The sequence below is a fragment of the Doryrhamphus excisus genome, linkage group LG15 (genome assembly GCF_037039965.1).
Source record: "Doryrhamphus excisus strain RoL-2023G ecotype Guam linkage group LG15, RoL_Dexc_Guam_v1.1, whole genome shotgun sequence".
NCBI lineage: Eukaryota > Metazoa > Chordata > Actinopteri > Syngnathiformes > Syngnathidae > Doryrhamphus > Doryrhamphus excisus.
The window spans coordinates 9,103,886-9,131,869 of record NC_136371.1 but is presented as its reverse complement, the minus strand read 5'-3'; the positions used below and the strand labels follow the sequence as shown (position 1 = coordinate 9,131,869).

At 43.7% G+C, this 27,984-nt stretch overlaps 3 protein-coding genes across 5 annotated transcripts; 1 reads left to right on the top strand and 2 right to left on the bottom strand.

Annotated features, from left to right (window-relative positions):
• Positions 1-2,050: 2,050 nt before the first annotated feature.
• Positions 2,051-22,223, bottom strand: LOC131103965 (lysine-specific demethylase 6A-like). Of its 2 annotated transcripts, XM_058050557.2 has the most exons (30): positions 21,669-22,223; positions 21,482-21,545; positions 18,476-18,584; positions 18,316-18,365; positions 18,142-18,200; positions 15,897-16,017; positions 15,768-15,822; positions 15,112-15,146; positions 14,478-14,571; positions 14,261-14,387; positions 13,693-13,791; positions 12,710-12,929; positions 11,918-12,055; positions 9,648-9,779; positions 9,507-9,578; positions 9,319-9,420; positions 8,811-9,209; positions 7,769-8,634; positions 7,375-7,504; positions 7,177-7,282; positions 6,878-7,083; positions 6,744-6,802; positions 6,591-6,665; positions 5,948-6,096; positions 5,741-5,855; positions 5,485-5,672; positions 4,037-4,178; positions 3,817-3,943; positions 3,374-3,544; positions 2,051-2,896 (listed from the first exon to the last, which is right to left on the bottom strand). In XM_058050557.2, exons 1-30 carry the CDS (start codon positions 21,842-21,844, stop codon positions 2,867-2,869), a joined length of 4,416 nt encoding a protein of 1,471 aa, XP_057906540.2. In that variant the 5' UTR covers positions 21,845-22,223; the 3' UTR covers positions 2,051-2,866. The 2 variants fall into 2 exon arrangements, with proteins under 2 accessions (XP_057906540.2, XP_057906541.2); XM_058050558.2 differs by lacking the exon at positions 11,918-12,055 and having other exon boundaries at positions 21,669-22,222.
• Positions 20,819-25,191, top strand: LOC131103969 (FUN14 domain-containing protein 1). 2 transcript variants are annotated; one of them, XM_058050578.2, is made up of 5 exons: positions 20,819-22,568; positions 22,723-22,888; positions 23,359-23,434; positions 23,697-23,831; positions 24,131-25,191. In XM_058050578.2, exons 1-5 carry the CDS (start codon positions 22,544-22,546, stop codon positions 24,206-24,208), a joined length of 480 nt encoding a protein of 159 aa, XP_057906561.2. In that variant the 5' UTR covers positions 20,819-22,543; the 3' UTR covers positions 24,209-25,191. The 2 variants fall into 2 exon arrangements, with proteins under 2 accessions (XP_057906561.2, XP_057906562.2); XM_058050579.2 differs by having other exon boundaries at positions 20,826-22,568; positions 23,697-23,825; positions 24,131-25,183.
• On the bottom strand, positions 24,941-27,240 carry cenpl (centromere protein L). The gene is made up of 5 exons (XM_078796801.1): positions 27,118-27,240; positions 26,543-26,714; positions 26,220-26,471; positions 25,572-26,138; positions 24,941-25,490 (listed from the first exon to the last, which is right to left on the bottom strand). Exons 1-5 carry the CDS (start codon positions 27,144-27,146, stop codon positions 25,416-25,418), a joined length of 1,095 nt encoding a protein of 364 aa, XP_078652927.1. The 5' UTR covers positions 27,147-27,240; the 3' UTR covers positions 24,941-25,415.
• Between the last annotated feature and the right edge of the window lie 744 nt (positions 27,241-27,984).

Genomic DNA, 27,984 nt, shown 5'->3' with positions numbered 1-27,984 from the left:
AATTGCAAAACTGACATGAACCTTAATGTTCTTTTTGTTCAGCACTGGTTTTCATCTTGGAACTCTGCTTGTTTGCTGTTTTTGGGGTGTCCACTATACCAATATTGTCCAGTACGTCACTTATGCTTCTTTTACTGTGATGCATTTCACACATAAACACCACAAAACGAGACACATATTGCAATATGCTTCAAAGTGCCATCTTTATTTTTAAACATTTTGTCTCAAAAACATTTTAAAACCTCCAACAATGATACAGTTTGCAGTGCTGCACATTTTTATGTTGAAGAAGCATCCAAATAAGAACAAAGAAAAGTACAAAGTACTTACAAAGTCATTAAATATTCTGGGGACATCCTGAGCTTGCAAGTTTTGTTGCTTTGTTGAGCACAAAGCAGTTGTGAGTAAGTGGCCGAGTAAGGTCTTGCTTGGCCAGTAGCCGACATTATCAGGCATTTGCTACAATGTACAAATAAAATTAATAAAGTAGGCCCCGAACTGCACTTTGGACACCCATAACCTAAATGATTTTCAAGGGACAATGGAAAGTAGTGACTGCTAGCAGTCATAAATAAAAATGCATTTTTGCAGTACAAAAAGGATGTTTTTAGAATCTGACAAATTACCACAACATGACCCAGAGTTTTATGAATGGGCAGCAGGATGTGCTCCCATTGGCTGAGAGGAGCAACCAATCAGGAGCACACATTTGCAACAGGGGAGTGCATGAATGGAAGAGTTAACAGGTCAGATATTTTTGGCAGTATGTGTGTGTGTGTGTGTCTATACATAGCTGTGGGAATTGGAGACGGACAATTGTCCAGATTAGAATTAGCAGTCAGGACCACCTGTCTGCTTCTCGCCCAGGCGGAAACACAGGAGCAGGCGGCGCTGAGATGGCAGGAAGGAAGGAAGGAAGGAAGGAAGGACGGATGGACGGACGGAAGGAGGTCACAGATCACTTTGCTAGTTTCTTCTCTTGCTGTCTGTGTCCTTCACAGGGACACAGGGGGACATTGTTAGCCAGGGGCTGGGGGGTGTCTGGGCCAAGCAGAGTTCACATACCTCTCTGCTGGATCACTGCCAGATCTTACAAAGCATATAGGTGGAAGATATAGGAGGAGCGCATTTAAAAGGGGTACTGCATGATGATAGAATGTGTAAAGTTGACTTTGTCTTCACGCTGTTTCAGTCTGTTCGTGTTAAAATATGTCCACCAAAAGTGATTATTTTTTTCTTCTTCCAGGATTGCTGCAAGGCATCAAGCAGAAGAAGGATGCGCGCACCACTGGAAGTGATAAAGATAATAGGAGTATTTATTGACAATAGTATGTACTGTATGTATTAGAGGAGCTTTTATCCATATTGTGCTGTTACAGTTTCTCAGCTGCGACATCAACTGGAGCTCCAGCATGCTATGATTCTCCTCTGCAAGTTGTGGTTTTCTTTTCCGGGATGCCCAGCGCTTGCTCAGTAGTCAGTGTAGATCCTGTAGGGCTGGCAGCAGCTACATCTGGCTACTGGGTCTCCGTCGGCCTCCGTGTGCCTCAAAGGTGGATCTACACGATACATCTGGATGTGGAGGAACTCTACGGGTACATTCTGGACCTGGCATACAGTGTAGGACTCTGTGTGTGTCAGTCTACAGCTACATTGTCTGCTGGGTTTCAGGATTTTACTCCACAGTAGACCTTTGTAAGCGCATGTGTTGCTACTTTGGTGTTAATACAATATACCATGTATTGATATGCTGCAGGAAGTAGAGACCATTGCAGGTAATTTGACAACTTTGTGTTTATTGACTCATAAAACATTCTTCAAACAATAAAACAATTTTAAATGTCCGTTTCTGTACAATGCTTGCTAAGCAATTTTATTCATATATAGAAAATGTAAGAGGGGTTGTGTTAAAATGACAAAACCCCTTCAAATTTAATGGCAGGTACTCTGGAAAAAATAACAGCATTCCATCAACAAATATTTTCAAGCAATAAATATGTATTTATAAATAGTGTATATTTACATCAAGATTAGAAACAATGAAACAATCACAAATTAAACTTTTATTTCATAAGTATGTGCAACCCATTTTCTTTGTGACTTGGCTTGTACATTTTACTAGATTTTTTTTCTTTTTCTTTTTTTAAACCTAAGAAAGAAAAGTTTTGGGGAAGAAAAAAAAACAAGACAAAGAAAACATAAGCTGTGAAGAATAACTAAACAAAACACTCACCTATACTCTGCACATTACATTTTTTTGTGGAGATTTTGTCGAGGGTCAAGATGACTATCTAGCATCGACGGAGAGCAGTTAGGCTAGCGCTCCTTGGGAGGACAAACCGAAGAAATTGGGGCAATGAGTTAAAACAAATCAAACACCAAAGCCAGTAAGCAGAAGAGAAGGCGAGCAAAGGGGCAGGAAGGTGGTGAAGTCAGTAGTCTTTGACGGGTGGTGTAGCCAGTTGGGAACAGTTAACAAGTATCTACAAAACATTTCAATACGCATTAAAAGAGACACTCCTCCCTCATCTTGGTGCTCCCAAACATCTTTGATTGAGTCCTCCATTGAAATGGGCTGAACTTTTGTCACTACAGAGGGAGAAACAGTCCAATGAGCAAGCTCGGCGCTGCCCCCATCTGGTGGGGGGCCCTGTGCGCCAAACAGGTTGCATAGACAGACGCAGCCGCCTCAGCCTCCAGCCGTCGCTATGGAGACCTGCCATGCGGGGAGGGGGCGGTGGCGAAGGTGGAGAGACGGCCTTGGCTTTCCTGAATATCAGAAAGGGGTCCGTGTACATGGATGCGGCTTCTTAAGTTTTTAAATTGGCTTCATGGTTCCACTGTAGAAGAAACGGGTCTCCTAATGTCAAGATGAAGATGAATGAAGAGGAGGGGCCTGTGGGGGGGGTGATGTGAAAGCATTAGACAGGATCGAGATGGCAGCTACAGTATGAGATAAAATAAGCATGCAATATACTGTAAATATGCTGCTATAATGTAATACACAATTTTATGACAGAACGAAGAGGAGCCAGAAGTAAGCTGAAAAAGGTGCCGTTTCCTGTGCACATTTTAGTTTGTGTTTGCTTGTGTAATGAGTTGTTGATGTCGAGCTGTTTCACTGGAAATAGATTTACTTTTTGTCTAACTGAAATGGAAAATGTTTTGTAATTATTTTTGTTGTATATATAAATCAAGCCTTAAAAACAATACATTTGATAATTAAATTTTTACATTAGAAATTTATTTCACAAGCACTTTGATAAGAAATCTACTTAAGCAACTTGTTTTTCTCCAAAGAGTCAAACAGTAACAGAAACATTTTTCAACTCAGACTGAGATAATAGTGCCTGAAGTCAATCTACAGACTTACTAATGTGAACTGGTCGTAGACCTGCATGAGGTCATCCATCCTGTGCTGCTCCAGCACCACAAAGTCGTCCAGTGTGGCGCTGCCTTTCCGGGCACAGTCCTGGCAGTGAACCACCTGCTGCTTCTTGGAAAGGAGCTCACGGCGCACAAACAACAGGTTGAACACCTCCACCTGTGGAACATGATCAGACACACTTCAATGTAACAGCATCAGCTCACACTTTGTTAGGTAACTGGGTAATCTTCTCAATCTTTTCATGTTGTTCTTGATGCTCTGCATTTATTATATGGTTCAAGAAACTTCAGAAAGTTCTGTCCTACGGTGTGCACTGTACATCACTAGGGATCTACTGATGCAGAGATCCCTAGTCCTGTAATGAAATGAAACACAAGTACCCCCAACCCCCCACCGGTCAGAAGCAGAATCCCCAGTGCGTTACCAACCTCACAGATGGTGCAGTAATGGGCCGGTTCATCCCTGGTTCTGGGCTTCAGAACTGTTTCTTTGCCAGCTGTCGCCAAGGCCTCCTTCACCCACTGGCACTGCTTCAGCGTCCGCAACAAACAGTACCTGTGAAGAATGTGTCAGGCGGGAAGGTTTCGGTTAGAAAAAAAATAATAAATGCATTTGACTGTCGTGCAGTAAGAACTGTGACTGACTCACTTGATCATCTCAAACAGCTTGTGATCCGACACCTTTATGTTGCGTGCCATGTTCCAGGAGAGGTGCACCATAGGAACCATAGATTTCACACTTTGGAGCTTATTCCACTCGTAACGCTCCACAGCCAACTTGTATTGATGGGCTAAAGAAGAAGAAAATATATATATATATATATCACAACAAACTATTTGCAGTGTGCTTTCAGTAGGCCTGTCATAATAATGGATATATCCATTTATCGAATGATACAAATAATAATCTGCTATATTGGATCTATCGTGAATAAATGCTGAGAGTGATCCCTCTGTCCTCTCATTCAGCATCTTTGTAGAGGTGGGGATGCGTGTGAGCCGATGCGTGTGGTGACACCGGAAGACCAAATTAGCCTTGAAAAAGAATATGCTAACACGATTCAAGGCATCGAAGCGGTAGTTTCTAAAAGGCAAATGCATCCTCAGCAGTGTGGGAATATTTAGATTCAGAAAGAACAAGCCCATTAACACAGACAGACAAACCGATATGTTGTGAAGTGGAGGAACACGACCAACTTATATGCTCACCAGTTTTCCCATCTTGGTGTCAAGCAAGTGACTGAAGCTCACACTGGTACACTATACTTGAATACCATCTAGTGGTTCAAATGTGCATTACACCACCATTGCGCTATGAAAAAATACATAAAAAAAAAATGACAAAATCATCGACCAAAAAAATGTGTAATGCAGGGCTTAGCTTTTTCACTAATGGGGCGTTGTCCGTACAGCCAGCAGGTCTTTCGTACATTTTGTTGATGTAGGGTTTGGTAAAATGTCGATTTATTTCGAACTCCAAACACTTTCAGATTTTTGTTGTTGCTTTATACTTTATTTACAAAACAAGAAAAAGCGCCTGAAAGGCATTTTAGCGCATGAATGGGACAGCATTTACGTTAATCTTTCCTGCATAGCTGCAGTATCCATCTGATATCATAGGTAATTAGCGCTATGTCAGCCAGCACAGCTGCAATCTCCCAGACTCAAACGTTAGAGCATCAATGCAAGAGTTGCCGATGTGAACAAACAAAAATTGTACGAGTCTTGCAGATTTATATACAGATGTTTACAGTTTACAGTTCTACTTTTGTTTATTTTGTGTATTAGTCGCACTGCACAGAAAAGAAAATGTGTGCGCTCATGTAGTCATGCCTCAACATAAGGATAGAGGATGATGGGCATAATTCCCAAAAAAAAAAGTGGCGTTTTTCTTTCAGATGGAAATGTGTTTGTTAAGTACAGTGAGGAAATAGAAGCCAATCAGCTAAAAAGGTCAAGCAGCTGGAAAGCTCAGTAAGAGGCATCACAAATGCCATTCTAAAAAGGTCACAATAATTTTTGCTCACTACAGTTGTGAACTCTTGAGCTTCTCGCTGCGTTTAAAAAGCACAGAAAAATACATGTGTCTGTTCATACCTGTGAGTGGTCCGACATTCCAGGCAATGTTGTTGCACCAGCCGATGGCCTGTACCCAGTGGACAGTGCCAGTGTTGAGCCACACCAAGTCGCCTGGACGCTGGATGAAGCGATACACGGGAACGTCAGCCTCATACAGGTCTTCCAGGTTTGGCCACCACGAGCCCATCAAGAAGTTGATGTTGTTCCTGGCGGTGACAGAGAGGTTCAAGTTCCTGATGGTGGAGACACTCACTTGCCTAAAACGAGGCCTTACTTTTCACAGAAGTTGCTCATCACCCCCCAGTAGGCCTCTGGTACAGCGAACCATTCACAATCTCCAGGCCCAATGTTGATGTTGACTGCGCAGAAGTTATTGTGTTCCTGGTGACCTGTTGGGTTCGAAAAAACAAAACCACTCATTACCCAAAACACCCACACCAATCCTGGCTGAATGACAAACAATCCACTTTAGTTCACTAACCTGGTATTCGGCTCCCTGGGACCTTCATGTACAGCTGAACGGTATTCATTCCTAGGATGGTGTGGCCCACGTGGCTCAGCAGGTTGCCAGCTGACACAACACGAGCAAATGCTGGCAGCTTACTCAGCTCCTGTAGTTGCTGCTTCCACCTGGTGGGGAAAGAGGGCATGCCTTTTAACACATTCAATCCCTGATATTTTTTCAAAATATGAAATATTATATATTAATATATTCAAGGCACACAGAATATTGAGCTCACATGATATATATATATAAACATGGTACATACAAAAAGATTGGACTCATCTTTCACCAGAAAAATAAGTTTCCCTTTTTCCCTTCTTTACTAATCATTAACAACACAGGTTAAGTTTCAGCAAAATATCAAAAGGAAAAAAGTACAGCTTTTTTGTGAAAAGAAACATTTACAGCATAAATGTCACTTTTACACAAATTTAGCTTTATATATTTGCCCAAAATTTCAAAACTATGTCACAGCATAAACACCACCAAAAATGTGTGTGCATGTGTGTGCGCACATGAATTAAGATCACCCTTGAATGTGTAATCTTGTGCGTTCGGGTTGAAAAAAAAAACATACAAGTACGACTTTGGTACTGAATGAGTGAGGAGCCACACTTACTTCCTTTCATCTGACACATCAATGTTGGTTCCAAACTTAATGTGCTTTAAAGGTCCTCTTCTTTTGCGCGCAACGCTGAAACAAAGACGGAGACATCTTTAATAAATGAGGCTGCTGCTTAACAATAACATAAGTACTATAAGTTCCTTGTACCTCTCTGCTACAGGCTCCGTGTCAGAGGGTTCCTTTAGTGCCTTCTTCTCATTTTCCTCCTGAGAAGATATTTACAATCACTCAAGCAACATGATCTTACAAATAGTCCTTAGTGTACTGAATCTGTCACTTACCCGTAGAGACTCCTGGAAGGAAGCAGCCTGATACTGTGCATACTTGGCGATCGTGGTGTGGGCTCGTGCACTTTCACAGCGCCACATTTTCTTTGTGCCTGTCACATCCCAGTTCTCATCTGCAGGTTGTGAGAGCTGCGTCCACACCTCCACCAAGTGCTCTGGGTTGGCCTCAACCAATGTCTTTGTGGAGAAAAGGCCCAGGTCTGCAGACACAGCAAGTAAAAGCATGATGAGAACTAAAGCTTGGCAGCAGTCTGGCTTCACGTTGCACATTATAGAGTGACGGCGGTCTCTACCCAGTTTGAGTGCTCCAGCCAGTCCTCTAATGACCGTGACAGGATTGGATGGATTTGTGCAGAACTGGTGCAATGGCGGAAAGAAAGCATCGCGCTTGTTCTCGAGCTGATCCGCAGACGAGGGAAAAAAAAAGTGTCAGTAGTACATACACAGACACAGAGAGCAGACAAGTCACAGGACAACTCCATGCCACTCACATAGATACTGGGGGTCGGGGGGTTGAGCTTGTCTTTGGGCAGGACAGGCGTGGGAGCAGGGGGCAGCCTCGGCGGAGGGCACTTGTCGAGGAGGATGCTGCTGTTAGAAAGCCCATTCTTTCCCAGGTTTCTGTACACAGATCGGCATGTGAGTGACAAAATCATGTAGTGGTACAATTGTGTAAGCTACATTTTTATAATTCGCTTAATCATTCAATTCAGAAAAAAAATTAATCGACGGAAACTAATAAAACGCAAATGTGACACAAAATATCTGCATAGCAACAAGATGGCCTTGAAGTTATGCAACTGCTTCTGATGCAGCAGCTTCTCTAAAATTCCACTCGAGGGCGCCATCGGCAAAACAAACCATGCTGCCTGTCATTTGACTCACCTGCAGGCCTTCAGCACGTCTGTGGAACTGGGGTAGATTGACACTGAGGACGACGATGACGACGATGACGTGGAGGAGCCGTGGGGAGGAGTGGCCTTGAGACCAGTGAAAGTGGGTGGCTCAGCCTTCAGCGGGCTTTGAGAGTCCTCAGAGAGCCCCCCTTTGCCGTTACCGTTAATGGCTAGTGCTGTTGATGTGGTTGTGGCTGGACTGTGGCCGCCTGTCTGGGTATGTTCTGAGGATTTGGGTGAGGGCGTGGCGGTAGACATGGCGGAGATGGGCGAGGAGGCAGCTGAGCTTCCCTGTGCGTGGGGGGTGGAGGGGAGGGCAGCAGGATGGATGTTGTTGACTTTGTTGGGAGATGTTGTGGAAGCAGTCCCTTCCGTCTTTCCCTCGCTCCCCTCGGAACCCCCTGCCAGCAGGGCAGATAGTCTAGGATTGTCTGCGCTAAGGCTCTGCTTCTCACCACCTTCTGCCACCTTGCCGTCCTCCCCCGAGCGGATGTGATTGGCCAGGCCGTCGGACTGGGCTGCTTTGCTGTCAGCGGGTGACAACGGTGACGGCGTCTTGCCCTCTGAACTGCCATTACCGAGGGGTGCGGTTGCTGTGACTAGGGTGGATGCAGTGTTGCCATCTTTGGTAGTGGACACACCGGGTACTTCGCCACTTGAGGTAGAGGACGGGGGAAGGGAGGGAGGGGATGGTAGGTGGTTGTGTGCTGGCTGTTGCTGTGTCGCTGCAGCGTTGGTGGAATGTCCAACCTGATTGTTGGGGTGAAAGGGAGGAATGGAGTTGGGGGTCTGTGGGTGAGAGGCGGTTCCCTCGGTACTGGAGTCCACAAGAGGAACAGACCGCTTCTGGAGCACCTGAAGGAGGAGAGCAGCTGATAAAGAACACTAGATGTGGGCAATACAGCCACAAAGCTATAGCGCAAACAAATAAAATGCGATAATGATATTTATGGCGACATAATGCAGAATCTACTGTAACTTGCAGGTAACAAGAGCATTTTCCATTCATTTGTAGAGAGCAGAGGACTTGCCTGAGAGGAGTTAAGGTGCAGGGCCGGATGTGGCGTGGTGTCCTGTGTTTGCGTGCTTGTGCAGGTGTGAGGTAGCAGTGCTGCGTCGCCGCTGCCGGCAGGTTGCAGGTAAGGCACATCTCCATTGGGTCCTATTGCTGTAGGCCCCGGCTGATTATTATTACTACTCCTATTGTTGTTACTACTACTGTTTTCACCCGTGGGGAGGGATTCTGAGTGTCCGTGTACCCCGGGGCCCACAGGTCCATTCACCAGAGATTGAGGGGGGCACAGTGGCCGATGAGGCCCCAGATGGGGCCGCATGGGATGGAGGCTAGGGTTGGGGGATGGAAGGGAATTGGCAGTTGGGCCATTGGGGAGGGAGGGGCGCACCTGACCTCCTGATGCATTCTGCCGCATCTGTAAGTAGAGCAAAAACCCTCTGTGAAATCTTGAATAATGCAAGTAAACAAGTTAAGACTACTTTAGATCAATGCCCGAGTAGGAGATATGCTGCCATCATATTTACCTGGTGCTGCTGCATCATGGCAAACTGAGCTTCTAGCTGCTCCAACATCTGCAGCTGCGGAGGCCTCAGACTGGCTCGATTGCTCCGCAGCTGTTCCAATAACTACAGATGACAGGTAAATAAACAGCCCATGTAAAAGCAGAATGCACAAGTGACCTCAGGAAGAACAGAACCATGCAGATACCAACCTGTAACCTTTGTGGGGAGAGGCACCAGTTGGGAACAGGCTGCTGCACTGGATTACTGGCCCAGGAATCTCCCTGAGAGCGCAAAAATATATGTGAGGTGAAAAAAGAGGCAGATTAAAAAAAACACACATTAGCTTTTACCTTGGCTGGGCTAGAAGCTCGCTTCCTCTTGGCTGGGCAGGACTGGTCCTCTGTTTGGCCCAGTGCGGCCACGTGAGGAGGCAGAGACTGACCTGAACCACCACCCTCTGCAGTGTGGTTGGGTTTACAGGCCTGGAGGAGGATAGGGAGAAGGGGACGCAAAGGCAAAATGAAACAAAAGTAAGGGTGAAAAGTTGGAGGTGTTAATGTAATAAAAGATTGTTGAAGGATTGTTTGAAAGGAGCCAAGCGCAGAAAGAAAGACAAGAAAAAGAGCATTGATGAGTGGGAAATCGTGGTGGACAAATACAATGAAGAAACATTGTTATAGCAAGGCGAGAGGAAAGGCAAAGCCAGGCAGGGGATTGAGAGTAAGACAAACACAAAATACAAATCTGAGCATTGTTGGTATGTGAATAGAGTAATTAGAACATGTTTAACTGGGGCACATTGGTTATTAGAAAATCTTGCCATGTTTAACTGAAGCAAGCCAAAACACCTCCAGGTAGAAGGATGGGTGCTGCTTCATGTCAAACACAACGTTAGAGCTGCTGCAAGGACTAAATTCCAAAGTCATGTGTTTACCAGTGTATTATAGACTAGAATTAGGGGTGTCCCGATCCAATATCAGCAAAAAACAGGTATTGCATCATTACCATTTGCACCCAAAATTTCTGATAAACACTCCAAGATACAAGCATTCCATTTCTTACTCCAGCATGCAGAGCCTGTGTGATCACAACAGCAGCATGTCCTAACATGTTTAGCAAGGGGAATCAATGTCGACCATGTGGCATTATTTTCTGGTAAAGTCTGAAAAACGTTGTGGCAGCTGAGTGCAGTCCCATGGTGACACACAACCGGGGAAGTTTAATATGACCAACCAAATTGCGCATTTGAAGCAGCACCACAGAAAACGGCATGAGGTTTTTGCAAGACCATGGCTCCCCCAAACAACCAACACTGTCCAAAACATTAGCGTTAGAAACTCCCACCGGATGACAAAAAGCCATTAGTTGCAACGGAAAAGGGCCTGCCCGTCGGTGGTGAGTAATGTTGTGCTTAAATTATTAATGGAGGACCTCGAGCCTTGTTTGCATTGGGGATGAAACTATACCCCAGATGCATTAAAAAAGTAAATGGATCAGTTTTTCCTCACACTTACTGTTGCTGACTATTGTTCTCTGTTTGAGTAATATCACTTAATCAATCAAGCGTTTTAAGTCATAAAAGTGATTTGTGCTGAGTATCTTATCACTGGATGGAGCCTTTTCTATCGTGCCACAATACAAAACAAGTATTAAAAAGGTATTTATACTTTGCACTGTTATCGTCTCAAGGCTGTAATATGGGTATTGTATCGAGAAAATAGTTATCAGGACACCCCTAACTACAGCTTGCCAACAAAAGAGCATACATCAGGTGAGTGTACATTCATGCCATGTTATCAGCAGTGTACAGTTTTATCTTATCCAAAACATTAAAAAGACACCGTATGAACATAAAAAGTTAAATATTTCAGGATAACTGTTCTGACCCAGTGAAACACCTTGGTAGACATATGGAAACTCTTTAAAAAATCTCATGTGGCTCATGCATGACAAGTACAAACTAGTGGAACTTTCTACTGTGAAACAGGCAGCGATGTATAAGAGATGAACACTAGGGGGCAATCGAGAGAAAGCAAATGCAGCACAACCTCTTTGAGGGCAGCCACCTGGGGTCAAAAGGCAGAGTGAGTGTGAGATTTATGAAAGCCCCTGCTTGACTTTTGAGTCGCAGACTTTTCACCTGCTTGAAAAGATTGTGTACGGATGAGGAGAAATTTGCCCCTTTAACACGGATTTGACGAAGTGTGCGGCTCTAATGCCTTGTTATAATATCAGGATGTTAAGGTGCGGGAGTGGAGAGCTTAGCATTCAACCTGAGCCCGGGAGAGATGGATGAAGCTGGTGACTACTGGAAAGAAAGTGGGTAGGGGCTGAGTAACACTTGGCTAGACGCTCTCCTCATGCAAATAGGAGGCACTGTGGCCTGCATATTTGAATAGGCTATCTTAATATGGTTTCAGAAGAGACGTCTTCAAACAGTGGCAGAAAAACAATTGTGCGGTTGCAAAGCAGTAAAAGAGGTGTAGTTCAAGCACAAGTGTTACCCATTAGTGTGCCCAACAGTGCATGTGTTGACCTGCAGGAGTGTCGGCGTGTACATTAGGATTATGTGTTTTGAGCGTCTTGGGTCAAAAGGGGGGGAGGGGATCTGGTCTCTCACCTGCTGTGACGCACTGCTCAGGCCTCCCTGCCTGGAGGTGAGCTCAGCCGGGATTGGTAGACTCCATGCCTCCTCAATAAGAGGGAGCATTTTACTTTTACTCTGAGGGCTACTGAGCTGGGGGTTACTCAACTGAGCCTAGGGGAATGGAAAACGACGTGAAAAAACAAAAAAAAACTAAAGAATAAAAACACAAAAGGCTTTTTTGGGAAAAAAAAACTCAAAACAAAAAAAAAACTATGACGTCAAAATAAAAAAAAAAGATCAGCAATGGTCAGCATTTTATAGCACAAGTTTGGCAAGTGATCTGCTTGGCCATGAGTGAACAGCGTGATTTAAACAAGGAGGTATCTGAATGACACTCAACAACAATAATCCCAAGCACTGCATTTTAGGACAAGCCATCTCTGTGCTTGTCTTAATGCTTACTGGTGGAAATGTGACATTGCCTCATGCACGTGTGAAAGGAAATGACACTTGTTTGTAGGAAAGTGCAGATGAGGGCATGCCAGCAGGTACCTTGAATACTACTACCTACCGAATACCTAAATACTTCCCAGGGTGTTGCAGTAGGGACTAAATTGTGTTACTACTAATTGACTGACTAATATTTTCCCTTTTTTCTGGGTAAGGCCTCAAGATGTCTGGGTTGAAAACTTATTCTGTCGTCTGCATTATTAAATATGACATAACACTGACTTGTCAACAGTAGTGTCCAATTAAGTGTGTATGCGCAAGTGACAGAAACAAGCTAGAGACGTTTACTATCACTGCACACCGCTCTCCACTCACCTGCAGGCATTTGATTCGGTGGGTCAACACAGCGGCATTGGTGCACGCCTTGCTGCGTGTGGCATTGATGTAGCACTTGATGGCATCGTGCGGCTGGTTGCACGACTCATACAGTGTGCCCAGGTCCATCCAGGCGGCGGCATGACTGTGATCCAGCTGCACAGCGCAAATGTACGCCTGCAACGCATCCATCGGCTGGTTCTGCTGCTGGTACAACACACTGCAAGGAGGGACAAAGGTGTGAGGTGCAAGGAGGCTACGTGGACAAAACGCTGCTGTCTGATGGAAATAATGAGTCCACTTTACTGTCACATGATATTCATGTCTAATCTCTTCCGTGTACTGACACTGCATGATTCACGACAGCTAATTAAGCCACATTTACACTTGCATGCATTTTCTCCCGGCAGCAGTATGCAATTTTGCATGTCTCATTCACATGAATCGGTTAACGTTTCCACCGCCTCTTCAGGCAAGTTTAGGGGGAAGTACTTTCTGTAGCCTTTCGGATCTTTTTCTGACATTCTGTTAATAACTGATCATAAAGCCCAAAGGCAGTCTCTGCTATTCGTCAATTCCCTCTCTCAAGCTATCCGTGCTATAGCTTCATGCCTGCTGTAGCGTGGCATCAAAAAATAAGATGAGATATGCCTTTATTCGTCCTTCAGTGGGGAAATTTGCGATGGAACCCAATAATGCCGTGACTGTTTCACGGATGTGGGAAGTGGTGGTGACTTACAGGACATCTAAATATGTCAGGTGGGAGCATGGCATTTTGTGTCAATGTCCACAATTTACGGTCACAAATTCCAAATGCGTAACCTGCGCACAAACAAGTCTTCAGGCTTTTCAGACATGCCAAGGCGAATTGCAGGACAATGCTAATGCAAAATTTCAACTTCACTTTGCTCATGCTTTGTAGCAGGACATCACCAATAAATGTAATGGAATGCAAGTCTTGATTCAAACAAATGAGTTGTTACCCTATTGAGCACCAGGTATCTGCGCTGGCCTCAGATTTATCAATGGATTGCCGATAGGAGATGAAGGCGTCCTGGACCTTTCCAATACTTGAGTAGCACCTGCAGGAAAAAATGCCAGGTTAATAATTCAAATAATAGTAATAAAAAAAAATCAGACAAATGAACAGTGCTAAAAAAACTAAACCGCTTCCAATCAGCATCTCTTCATTCATTTTCTGCCACTTATTCTGGTGAAGATGAAGGGTACGCTAGAGCAGATCCCAGGGTGAGAAGTATGGTACACCCTCGACTGGTTGGCAGAAAATCACAATGCACATATCAACACAAAGCCATTCATGCCCACATTTAGAGCTAATAGCAATTTAAAGACTCCAGTTAGTCAAACATACATGTTTGTTCACAGTAAAGGGGGAAAACTGAGTGTCCAGACAAAAGCTCATCCAGGGCACAGGGCAGTGAACCACCTGGCACCAAAACACGCCACTGTGCAGTCCAGGTCATGGAACTAGGACGTGCATTCACTTTCTTAATGAGCAACAATATGGAGCATGACAAGAATGACACATACCTGCCCAGGAAGTACCACGACTGCCCAGAGTTGGGGTCCGCCTCCAGAGATTTTTGCAGACACTGGATGGCATAGCTGTCCCTGTTGGCTTTATCCCCAAGCTGCTCCACCATATGATGCATCCAGCCTGCGGCGACAAAAAGTATCCATTCAAAGACTGTCAAACTGTACACCACAAATGGATTTAAAACATGGCCAATGCTGAGAAGTGTCTTACCAAGCTGCTGCAGGGTAGTGGCCTTCACCTGTGCAGGAAGATCCTCTGTCTGCAGAAGGCTTTCATAGGCCTCCTTGGCAGCTCGGTATCTCTTCTGAATGAGAGAAGCAGCAAAAAAAGTACAGAAAGTGTTTGTCTATTTGGTCATTTTGTCCTGGTACAACAATGAAACAAACCTATCATCGCCATCCTTACCTACGCTATTAAATAATAAGCTGTATAAAGCAGACACGTGTTCTGACAGCCCCACGTGCATAAGTCAGGAAGCAGTGCTGCTCAAGCGCACGTTACTTCACCTCTCTACTGAGAGACCATCAGCATACAAAAGAGGGGAAGACAGAATTTCTTGTTTCCGTGGCAACCCCGTCGATAGGCTTGGAATAATCTATCCCCTCCCGCATTTGCCACCCACTCACACACCACGCTCCCTGCTTTCATTTGTCAGCGCTTGACAAAAAGAACAGGGAAAAGGGCTTTCCTGCGACTTTACAGGGTTACCATTGAAAAGCTTTACAATGTAGTACAGTAGTAATGCTGCATAAAACTGTGACAGATCTTTGCTGCGTCAAAAATAAGTGCAAATATCAATGATTGTGTCCTTGGTAGAGGACAATAGCGAAAGACGAGCACTTACCTGAATCTCATATAAATGAGCAATGTGGAACTGAACTGCAGGAGGAAAGAAAACAGAGTTAGGTTATTAGACATTGAAGAGCATCTAAAAAGGAGGCAGTGATCTTCTTCTCCCTCCTTTTCCTCCTCCTCGTCTTTTGCACACTTTGCAAAGTTTTGCTACATTGGAAGCCTAATATCGGCTTACGGAGAAGTCGGTTGGTGGCACACCCGCCACCACCTTCCAGTGTGTGGAGCGCCGCAGTGATGATTTAAGCTGCCCGAGTGACTCTCAGCAGATAGAGCGAGGAAGAGGAGAGAGACGGGAAGAAAGACAGGGGCTGCCCTTGCCGTGTGTGCGTCTGAGACACACAAGCAGGCAACGGCAAACAGTGAGAGGCTGGGCTAAAATGGATATCGTTGTCTCCAAGGTAACACAAAGCAGGTGGGGGAGATGAGGCGACTACAGTTTTCTAACAATATTCTAAGAAGCCACAACACCAACAGCAGCATGCTCCCAGAGAAAACAATCCCACTGTGTGTATTTAACAGCTAATAACATAATAACTTCTAGCGTCTTTGATTATTTTTGTTAAAGTGAAATTGTTCCTGTCATATTTACAGGCCATGCAATCTGTTAACAGCCCCAGAAAACCCAATTACAATATGAGGACTTACTTTCAGCTTTGGACAAAGTGCAGGGATTGGAGTCAATCAAAGCTAGCTGAAAATGCTGTGAGAGAACATCAAGGGCAGACATTAGGAAAGCTTAGTTCACCAGCTTGGCATATGTCAGGGGGTGCCTACCTTTAGGCTTGACTCATAATCTGTGTTGACCTTGAACATGAGACCCAGGCGAAGGTGGATCTCCTTGGCACGGGAGAAGCCAGGGTCAATGTACAACACTTCCTGGAATGCTTTGATCGCCCTGGTGGAGAGAAGAATGATGGAGAAAAGCAAGACAGTTGAGAAAACATTGAATTTCAACTGGTTCAAATTTGTTTGATGGTCTGAAACATTTAAATGCGACAGGAACACCTTTACAAGAACCATTTGGCTTGGAAGTATGTATAAACGCATCTTGAAAAAGAATGCCATTTGTCCCTTCTTTTCACTATTATCATCCTTTGTGTCACTTTATCTCATCTACACTCACTGACAGTCAGTCAGTTTTTGGATGACTTCTGGTGATTAGACCACTTGATGATTTAGACCAGCGTGCTCATTGGAACCTTCAAAGCAGAGAACATGTGAACAAGCAGAAAAGCAAAGAACTGGCTGTCTCTTACACTGCTATGTTTGTCTAGCTGAGTGATAGTATTTCTATCGTGTTACTTCCAGGAAATGAGAGCAAGTGCGAGCTCATCTTTGGTGGTGACATCAACTATAAATGTAGAACACAACTACAAACAGTATATAAATGATTTATGTTAAGTTGATAAATCACGACAGGAACCGTTTAAGTCTATGTAATAACTCGTAAAAAGGAACAAACAGCAGATGTGAGGATGACCGAAGTAAAGCTTGTAAGCACGTCTGGCGGTCTGAGCTCATTCCGGGCACGTAGTGTGTGAGAAACTTCCTCTGTATTATTTAACACGGTCCTTCAGCACTCAATTGCAACATTCCCTTTCTTGGGAATGTACTGTGGGTACCAATCTGAGGGTCTCCTCTTCTATGATCAATACAATCAGTGTTCGCCTACCATTATGCCGTGGGGCATACACATAATATCCCATAATGACACATTTTTCCTCATGTCAATTAATGGCTAATATTAAAAATAATACTTGCAGCATTTGCTGCCCACCAGTCCTCAAGAGGACAAGTTAAACACAGATATGATAAGCGGTAGAAAATGAATTTCACTGTATTAAAGCTCCACTATGATTATATTGCAAGATGTTCTCCGCCTTGGATGTTCCAATGAGCACAGTGGACTACATCATCTGCAACTCAAACTCATCCAAAAACTGACTGAGCAAGGTTGTTATGTGCCGTTCAGGTTCCTCGTCGGACAAAAACTAACTCCAAACTAGTCAGAATAGAAGATTGCGGTACTGGATGAAAACCTGCTCAAGAGCGCCCTGGCCCCTCAGACTGGGGTGACGGTTTACCTTTTGGTGGGACAATGAACCGAATAATAGTACCCAGAATTCCTGGCTGCATTCCTGCTACTGGCTATACGGTATGAATAAAAGGAACCATAAAAATCACCTTGTCATTCGCGAAGTACTGCAACTTCCCTGCAACTTTTCGCCCAGGTAACGCAAAAACGTCAACTGTACAATGAATTAAACCCTCCTAAACTCCTTGTTAGTATTGACATGTGGTAACCAATAAAAATCACAGCTCAAGACCACACTCTCCGCTTCCCCAATGCTCTCCATTAAAGTGAGGCAAACTACATGCAATGTTTTGGTAAATAAAAGTCAACAAGTGACAATGGCACTTTGCAACCTCAAAAATGTACACAGAGAAAGGGTGCAACTGATGGACATGGCAGACAGAAGAACACAAGAGAGGCTAAATATGGCTAAAGCCCATAGTGCTCCATTTTTGTCATCATTGTAATCTTTTTGTGTGCTGAACTGGTAAGATGCTTAGAGGGCCATGTTTTTCAGTGTTTTGGTTCTTTCAATGGGGCCTATTATGCATTTCCCATTTTCTGACATATAAATGTTATTACAATGTTGTATTCTTGTGTTAAACGATGCCAACGGGTCAGATAATGATGCTTGGGCATTTGGAAGTGAGCCCTGAAAACAGTTTTCCACGGCTCTGAATGTTGTGTTTTACGGGGTTCCACTGATGCGCAACGCAGACTTCCTTATATGGGTATGCCCAGCACACAGAAGGGTTAGGGTTACACAGAACATTGGTACATAAATACAATCACAAGATGATAGAACGTTATTGAAAAAAAAATAGCCTTTTTAAATGCAACTTTACAAAAACTACTACAAAACCAGGCATTTTAGGCCACAACAATCACAAACAGCCATCAGAATCCTGGAATTACCAATAAATAATCACATGCACTACTACTCACCACTGAAAGGCGTTGTAGTGGAAGTACACCATTCCCAAACCATACAGAAAGGCAGCATTCTGAGTTAGATTAGAAGACTTTATTAAAGACATATAAAATGTTAAATAGTCTGTCATCATGACTACAAAGATAGCATGTGTGATGGAGAATGTGACCGTTTGTGTGCTGGCTTACCTTCCAGTAGTCTGGCTGTAAACTGTAGTACCTCTGGTATGCCGATAATGCTGTCATTGGAAGAGAAGAGGAAGGGGTTTAGATGAACCAATTTATAGGAAGCCATAGATGCCAGACAAGCTGCCTATGAAAGGGTGACGTGGGCGCTGTGCTAACTCACCTTTAGGATAATCCTCCAGGAGGAGGTTGAAGTGACCAAGTTGGCAGAACACCTCAGGCTCTACTTTGCCCTCCGCCTTGAGGATGAGTGAATCGTAGCAGCGGACAGCCTGGGGAGGAGGAAAAAGGAGCCTCATGACAATGCCAACCCACACGTCAGCCAAAGTACACGTGCACGGTGCTACGGTGGTAACGGAAAAAGCACGACTGAAATATGCAAATAGGGACAGAAGCTACACCAAAAAGTATAATGTCAGGCTAAACACAACATTATTTTTCCACATGACGTAGGACTATATCATTTTGACACCCTCCCCCTAAAAAAATCACATCCCCAAACTTCCTGCCTACAATGCAAAGCCAATTCAGCACCTTAATTATTTAGTGACAGAGCCTTGAAGCAGCCACGTGGAATGCTGGCAAGTGCAAATGTCACCGTGCTACGGTACAGTAGGTTGCACATGCATTGTTTCGTATTATTGCTCAACCAATGTCTTTTTGCACTGCTGCAGGCTTTATTACAATCCTGTTAATTATGGATGTCCTGGAACAATGCTTTAGTTCAGTGTCAGGAATGGTGTGTCAACTTGCAGGCAGTTTTAACTTATAGTAAAGAAATCAATAGGATGCCATCATTTTTTCTGCAAAAGGCAGTTGTACTTGCACTTCGGAGGAGCTACGCCAGAGTGAAGCAACTGTTCCATAGGGGTCGCACCCCAAAAGCAGTTGGAAGTTCAAAACAGCTGGTCCTTAGGTTACGGTCTTCAGAGTTTAGCATGAATACATGCTGGACGCTGCAAGGAGACATTGTGTACTCATCTAGTGCACTGCGGATTAATAGTTTTCCTCACTGACAGCTACACAGAGTGGTTAACATAATTTATTAATTAATTCTTTGCACTTGATTACATCTCCCAAGCGCAATGCATGGTGGAAATGTGTAGAGGATAAGAAATGCCATCACCATCAGAGAGGAAACACGCACCAATATTTGGTATTAAAATTGTGACTATCACAACCATCAATAAGAATAAAAATGTTATCCTTCAACATGTTAAGGCGTACGCTTCAATGAAAGTGACAGTATTAATTAAGCTGAAAAGTGATCTAGGGCTGCAATGATTATTCAATACCCTGATTACAAAAATATTTGATGTTTTTTCTGCTTTGACGAATGGCTCAAGTAGGACACTGGATTACTAAAATATTGTTCATTATCATTGTTTTGTTTCTTCTCCCAATAATTCAGTGTTCAAGGTAACAAGTTATTTTTTAACTACTGTTTTAAAATTATTTGAGACCTCTGAACATGAAATAACACCCCTATAGTCACCGTTACACTCATATTACCTACTATAGTAGACATACTGTGAGAAAAAAAAGAATATATAAGCCATAAGCGTGACTTGTGTGTGCTGCTGGAAATGTGTTCAGGTACTAGAGGAGTTGAGTTGTGGGCGGACAGGAAATGACATCATGGATTCAGGGTTGACTTTTAGCTTGGTGAGCGTTAGAACACAACAGTAGCCTGTGTTAGAGATTATTGTGTCTGTTGTGAGGTCATTCAAGTCTGGTGCTTGTGTGTCGGGAATTGATTTCTGTTCAAAGTAAGGCATGCTTTGAAAATGATTAGGAGTGGCGCTCTATTCTACAGGCCCGGTAAATCAGGCAGCTGCAGAGGGACCAGAATGTTATTGGTTCTCGTCTGAACACAAACACATACGTAGGAAACACAAATCAACAAATTCTATTTAAATGAAGCGTTTTCATTGTTGTCAGAAAGTACAACAACAGACGTTGAGCATTGTATGGTCGGACTTTTCATGCTGAATGATGTGCGGCATCACCGAGTTGCAGTTGACAAACAAAGGTTGACTTTTGCAAGGGTAGAGCTCTAATCACCCAGGCCTGTTGACAAGTTATTCCGACAAGGTTTCCTGTAGGCCCATGTGCAGCGACATGAGCAGACAGCACATCCTTGGTATCCTACACCACCTAGCGAGCATATTCGTTGATGGCTCCTTAAAAGTGAGCATCACCTTTGCACATATGCAGCAGTTGAAAGACCAGGCGCAAAAAAATACCGTTTGCGCTTGTTCAGCTCAATAGGGTGCTGGGTGCGGGTGTGCATGTTGCAAACGAAGCTTTAATACAGAAAAGGCAGATATGGGCAAACGTAAACAAAAGGACCATGGGAACAAAATGCCCGCACAAGTAAAAACACAGTAATGCACCCCAAAATAGACGCCTTCACCACACCAAAGTGATGCGATGCAACACATCAAACGAGTGCCAGTCCGCCATGCCCCCGCCATCTTGGACAGCCATTATAAACGTTATTTGCAACGTTTGTCATCGCCGAATCCGAGTGGAACACGAAGGACGTGGTGCGTTCGTTGTAGCAATTGTGTTGTTTTGGCAGCAACAACGACCAAAGTAATGTACCTTAATATGGAAGCTGCCAATGTTTTTCGTGAACGTACATCAATGTATTCGGACGAGGAGCACAACACAGTGTGTTATGTGTTTATACGTGACAACATCCATTCGAAGAGATTCGACTTTCCTGTAATGGCAGAACAACGTTTCCAGGGGTAAATGCATTGCACAAAACCGCGACGACGTTGTGTTGTGGTGGTGCGAAACAGAAGGTCCGTACAGACACGCAGATATTATTCTACAAATGTTGCACAGTGGTTCAAAACATAAAGACGGGAACACAATTGGCAAGGTACACCCAGCTGGCACTTCTAAGCAGGACACCTCGACGAGAGTGGCCGCAGGTGCAGGGGCGCTGATCACCGGATGAGAGGAGCTAACTTGCAAACTAGCATGCTAACAGAGCCTAGCTGGCCTTGTTCGCCTCTGCGAGAGGGCCCATTGCATGCACGGGCTAGCCGCTTTGGGGGCTGATTCCCTATCGTGCGTTATATTTGATGTGTCGATCTCAGTCCCGGAGACGAGCGTGCAGCTTCAGTCGTAAATTGCACCCAAGTAAATTCACTACCTTCATCAACAAGGCCTTCGTTCTGGCGCCATCTTCATGGAGCTTCTGAAATCCAAACAGTGAGCTGCAAGCAAAAAGACAACATAGGTGGCTCGGTGTTAGTTGCGGGTTGCCTCGTTTAAAATCTGCACTTGCAAGGAATGGAAACGATTTCATTTCATGTTACATGCAAAGACGATATCCCCACCTGTCAACCCCGGCCAAGCTGTCCCTCTCCTGGGCTGTCAGTGTCGGAAAGTCCTCCTCTGTTTCACTCGCTTTTCCCGCCGCCATTTTCTTTTCCTCATCACCACCAGAAGCCGAGGCGAGACTCCGAGCAGCAGCGCAGGCAGCAACGGCGACAGACACACTGCACGATTGCATGGAAAATCACAACGCAGAGATGATCGGTTTGCTCCACCGAATCAAACAGGGGACCAAAGGAAAGCAAGCGATTAAAAAAACTTTTCCCCCAGCCTGAAAAGACGCGATTCGATGTAGTAAATCCTTTCGGGGGGGACAGAAGCGCTCCGCGGGTAGATCCTCAAACGTCACATTTTCCTCCGCAAAGTGAGTGCATGCCGTAGCTCAAATGCGACCACCAGAAACCATCATCCAATAAGTGAGTATTCCACAATTACACGCCTTTCGTGGGAGAAGATATAAAGTTGTTTTAATTGTGTCACCGAAGGGAACCCACGCGCCGCTGTAGCCACGCCCTCGCCTCTTGTTTATCCAATCAAATCGCGTTTATCTCACCATATGACTACCCTGCTATAGCTCCCCGTATCTCAGACAATATATATGATTTCTTTTGAAACTAGTAATGTAATATCATATCCATTTTCATTAAGTAAAACCCACAAGCCTTCTGTCAGAATGCACTTATAGCGCTATTTTTGCCACGTAAAAACCCACGGTAGGTAAAGGTAAAACTGAATTCTGATAGCCAGGACATCAATCCATCCATCGCTCATTTAGTTGAGCGATATTGAAGAATTTTATCTGACGTGGCAGAGCGTCATCGTGTGGGCGTGGCTTAGCATTGTCAACATCCTGTTAACGAAACCCTGCCCCTCCAAAATGGCGACCGTGGACCAGAGGGAAGGTTAGGAATGTATTTTATTTGAACTACCGATGGCGTTGCTCTTTTAAGACACCTTCTGAACATTTACCCTGTAAAATACACAATTGCCGTTCGATAATGCCAGACGTCGATCATTTGTTATCTATTTCATATTTCTTCCAATTCACCCCAATAGGACAAGAAGAGGCAGAGAGTGATGAGGAGGTGTACGAGGTGGTGGACCTGACAGAGTATGCCCGAAGGCATCAGTGGTGGAGCAGGGTGTTTGGAAGCAACTCAGGACCGATCGCTGAGAAATACTCTGTTGCTACCCAGCTCATGATGGGAGGCCTGACAGGGTGGTAAGCATCTGAAGAAACATTCAAACAACATAGTCTCAGTTTTGAACAGCATGGAGCACCTGGAATAGGCTCCAGCTCTGGACCCTATGTCTTGGACATAGTTTATTTGTTTAGAACATGCTTGAAAGGAAAACTGCATTAAAAAAAAGCATTTTCCCCACTAATCAGCAATCTTGATGTGAGACATAAGCATTTTTTCTCTTTTCTGTGTGTTCAAAAATATAACATCCTATTAAGGAGACAGATGATCAATACATGGTATTTAAACACCCAAGATGTTTTATTGTTATATACCCATGCTGTAACCATGTTCTAACAGGCACATTCATGATAATGTCTCTTTATGTCTCACATAAAGATTGTGTATGATGGGCAAAATTCCCCCTAAAACCCTAACCCCCCAAACCATTGTGCCATATTTTGAAAACCCCAGGCACATAGTGTCTGTCACCCTCTCAATGTGTGTGCAGGTGTGCTGGTTATGTCTTCCAGAGAGTTGGGAAGGTCGCGGCAACTGCTGTCGGTGGAGGGTTTCTACTTTTACAGGCAAGAGACACTCACATTCTATGTATGCTCTCATGGCCCCTGAATACGGCCATCAAGTGGTACACCATGTGAATGAAAGTGTGTGCTGAAAAGCACAGCTCAACTGCTCTCTTATGTACGAGCTGGCTCCCTTGGATGCCATATTTCTTGTAATGATGATATATCACCAGTCGTGTGTTTGTTTGTAAATATGACAAAACATTGGGGGTGGCACAACATCCATCCATTGAGGTAAATCTAATTGTGTACCTTATTCACTCAGATTGCCAATCACAGTGGCTATGTGCAGGTGGACTGGAAGAAAGTGGAGAAGGATGTGAACAAAGCAAAGAAACACCTGAAGAAGAAAGCGAACAAAGCAGCCCCCGAATTAAACACATTCATTGAGGAGGTAAAGGTATCAGTAATATATATATATTCACTATATCTTTCCTGCTTTTGGATAATTTCCGATTATAGTGTAATTGAATGGCTGGTTTTCCACCACAAACAAAACACTGCCACCTAGTGGACTAATAGGTGCATTGGATTCCATCTGTGCTGTTGCAGGTTCCAAAAATACAAGCTGTGTACCTATGCAAAGTGTATTTGTAAATCCAAAGTTGCATTCTCCAATATTTATTTAACCATCTACTGTACTTAGGTTTCTGTCTCAACCCTGCTAAGTTGCCATGCACTCTCGCCCCTACAATGCAGGCCACAGATTTTATAAAGAGGAACATTGTCCTGTCCAGTGGCTTTGTCGGAGGATTCTTCCTGGGTTTGGCGTCGTAGAGGCCACTACCTGCACTGTGCATTACTTCACTACATAGATCGCTCTTCTCCCTGTATGCATTGGTCAGGGGATTTTCTTTTGAATATTAAATTGTCATCTATGATGCATGGTTGTCCAGTGGTAAAAATTGCCCCCCCCCCCTTTTTTTTTTTACTATTTGCATTTCTACACTAATCTGTAGTTGCGTGTGTGGGTGAAATGCTGGCTTATACTCCTCACTTTGGACTCAGTGATGCATGTCTATTCTTATGTATTTCTATAGTAGACACTGATCATAGATTACTACGCTACCATGGCTGTAAATATGTGATTGAGAAGCTAACAGACTGGTTGAATGATACTGATGTACACTATATAGTACAACACATACCTTAAAATGTGACCACAAATGTTAATTCTAACAATGTTGAACTTTACCGTGCCAACAATATTACTGTACATGTATTTGTTTTTTTTTCTTGAACCATGTCAATGCAGTGTGATGGCATAATGGGAATGTGACCAGGCTCCCTCATGCATTTATTGTGCACACCAGCATCTGTCACTTTATTCACTAATACATTTTTGTTTACCTTATTCTATTGGTACATATTTCTGGTAAACATTGTGTAGTACATATTGCCATGATATTACCACCTCACTGTTTTTATTGTTGACAGTTGTGTACAATATGTTGGGTTACTTTGTGTGTGTTTTTGAACAGAACATAAATTATATTAAAGGATTTGTCAAGAGTTGTCTGGATTAAATAAAGATACTTTTGTAAAAGTCAAGACATACAAGGGTGTTCATATTGTAAACAAAGAGTAAAAACATTTATTTTTATTGTAATAAAATAAAAACAAGCAGCTGCAAAAGTCTTAGGCCACTGGGATGTTACTCTGCATAAAAGACCTCCAACCTGTGAAAAGTGAAAGGCGTATTAGTGGAGAGATATATACAGTATGTTAGTGTATATATGTTAACAGTATGTTAATTATCAGGCTACTTCCTAGTTCCTGTTAAATACCACCAGTACCTACGTACTTTCTCATGCATTTAGTCATGTCTTCCTCTACCGACTTATTTTTTTGTTATAGGTTTATTGTATATTGTTTATGATTTTGCCTCACTGTGTGTTCAATATTTGGAGCAACTGATGAGATGCATAGAATATATTTCACGGTTCCTCACAATACAAATGTCTTTTACCATTTGTGTGTTTCTTCAAATGGGCATTCTGAGAAAGGCGCACTCCGTCAGCAGCGTCAGCATGGTAGTCATGCATTTGCTGTTGGAAAACTGAAACATAAAGCAGACATATAATGTATGAACACTGCTCCTCTGTGTTTTTAATGAAAACCCTGTTTGCGATGAAGGTACCTTGATCTTGCCGCTGCCTTTGGCTGTACCCAGCGCCGTGGACACAGAAGTCAGGCTCCCGGCTGATAGATCCACCCGGAAGTGTCGGTAGAAGTGGCACATGAGTCCTTTCATGAGCCTCATCACCTCATCAATTACAATACTATCCTGTTCTTCCATTTCCTGTGAATCCCTTCTCACACTGCACCATAGATGCCAGGCATCAACAGGACTGACAGAATAGGTGACCTGCAGCAGTGGCACCACCGGAATAGTCCAAATCATTTTGAGTTGCTGGATATCAGACTCTGTGTGGCAGTTGGTCCATAGGGCCACCAACCACTGCAAGCTTGTGTGGCTGATGTCTGACGGGGCAAAGCAACAGTCAAAATTCCTCTGGAACCATGATTTCACCAAAGCGGTGAGAGTCGCCAACCCGCTGCTGCCAAATAGGGGAAGACAAGTAAAATCTTTTGGAAGGGAGTTGATGTAATCAGAGCTGCCATTGATACATGTTAGCCAGCCTTTCCAGACTTCATTCATTATGGCAGGCTCATCCTTCCTGGCAAACAACGGCTTGGAAAAAATCTGCAAAGTGAGGGAAGAGTTTGGACATTCTTAAAATGACATCTGTCTGAGCATCTCATATAAAAAGTGTTGCACGCTCACCTGTATTAAGACGGTCTCTGCATCAACGTCTGTCTGGGCCATCCCCTGAACCACTGAGAAAGTTACTCTGAAGCTCAGTGCTCCTTCCACCCCCACTGCCAGGCCTTGTTGCTTCTCTGCTGTCATATACTCAGAGAGCTGCCTGGCATAGCTCTTCAGTTGGGTGTAGCGGAAATGATGGAGAGGTGTGACGCAGGACAGCTGCCACTCTGTTTTCATCAGTAAGGCTAGCTGCTGGGCATCCACTTTATCCTGTGACAAGAATAGAGGACCATGCTGTGTACCTATCAAGCAACAAATTACTTTGGTTTAGGATGGCTCACCACGATATTGTTCAACTTTGGTGCTTTTCTGATGGTGTTGAGTCGCCGTGATGTCATTGCTGGCGTGAAGCAGAGACGTGAAGCTGCCCCTAAGCAGCTGCGGTATGACTGCCGGTAGCTCCTGCTTTTACTCCTCCTCTGGACAACACTATTGAGGGGTGTCCTTGTTGCACTAGAAACCACGCACTTTCATGATGTACACATGCTGCTGACATTTGTGCTCCAAGCACACCTGATCGCTTCCTGCATTGCAAGCCACCGCCCATGTAACATACACATCCATGCACAATGGGACACAATGGGCCACAAATTTATTGTCAAATTAAAAAATGCAGATTGCAATGATGACGGTATCCAAGCTTTGGAAACTCAAAATTCTATTCTACTAACTTAGCAACTTAAGACATGTGGGGCAATGGAAGACTCGCCCTGACATACTGTCCATTGTTCAAAAGATCGTCGATCGACAAACATTCCCTAACGCTATATTTGGTATACTGACAAAGGGACATGAAATTGCACTTCATAATTATAGAGACATGCTGCAAAACGAATGCATATATTGATATCTGTACCTGTTCTTATGGGGCTCCATATTTTCCATTTCGACAGGTACCGGAAACAGATTTGAATACCGCGCTTTCCCATGAATCCACGCGCTCAAATGCACCAATCACAGCAGCCCAAGCCGGAAGTAGAATATAGTGTACATTTGCGAACTAAATCTGAAACGTTGTCGATTACGTCGTGTTGGCAAGAACGATTTAGCTCAAGTCAAGTCAAGTTTATTTATACATCCCCTGATCACAAAACAGTCTCAAAGGGCTTAACAAGCTGACAACAAAAGACAACAGTAGATGACAGACGATATCGTATGATCTGAACCCCCATCCGGACAAGGAACAACTCAAAACCCATTAGAGAAAAAGAAAAACTGAGAAGGGACCACAGATGGGCTATCTCGATGTAAAATATAACGCTCACGATTTGCAGATCAGATCTCGGAGGACGTTTATGCTGCATTGATGACCACATCAGAAGCCAATCAAATTGCTAATTAGTACTGGCGGGTGTACACTAAAGCTGGGTGATACTGGAAATGTAGGTGTCGCTGCGATAACTAGTAAACACTCGTATTTACTGACCATACTGATACTTTTGCCTAGAACTTTTTCAAGATAACGGAGTGATTTCATCTTTAGTTTGTTGATCATGATTAGAATATCAATAAAACAACACAAAACAAAACAATGTATATTGACCTATTTAATTGAGGGAATAAGTCTTATTCCCTCAATTTGTAATCAATATAATAATATATGCATATGACAATGTCAACAATGTAACAATGTAAACATAACAGTCGCACCCACAGGTATTTGTGAAAATAGACGTAGAACAGCGTAGAAAAACAATCGATTTGATCAACCTAGTATTGATCC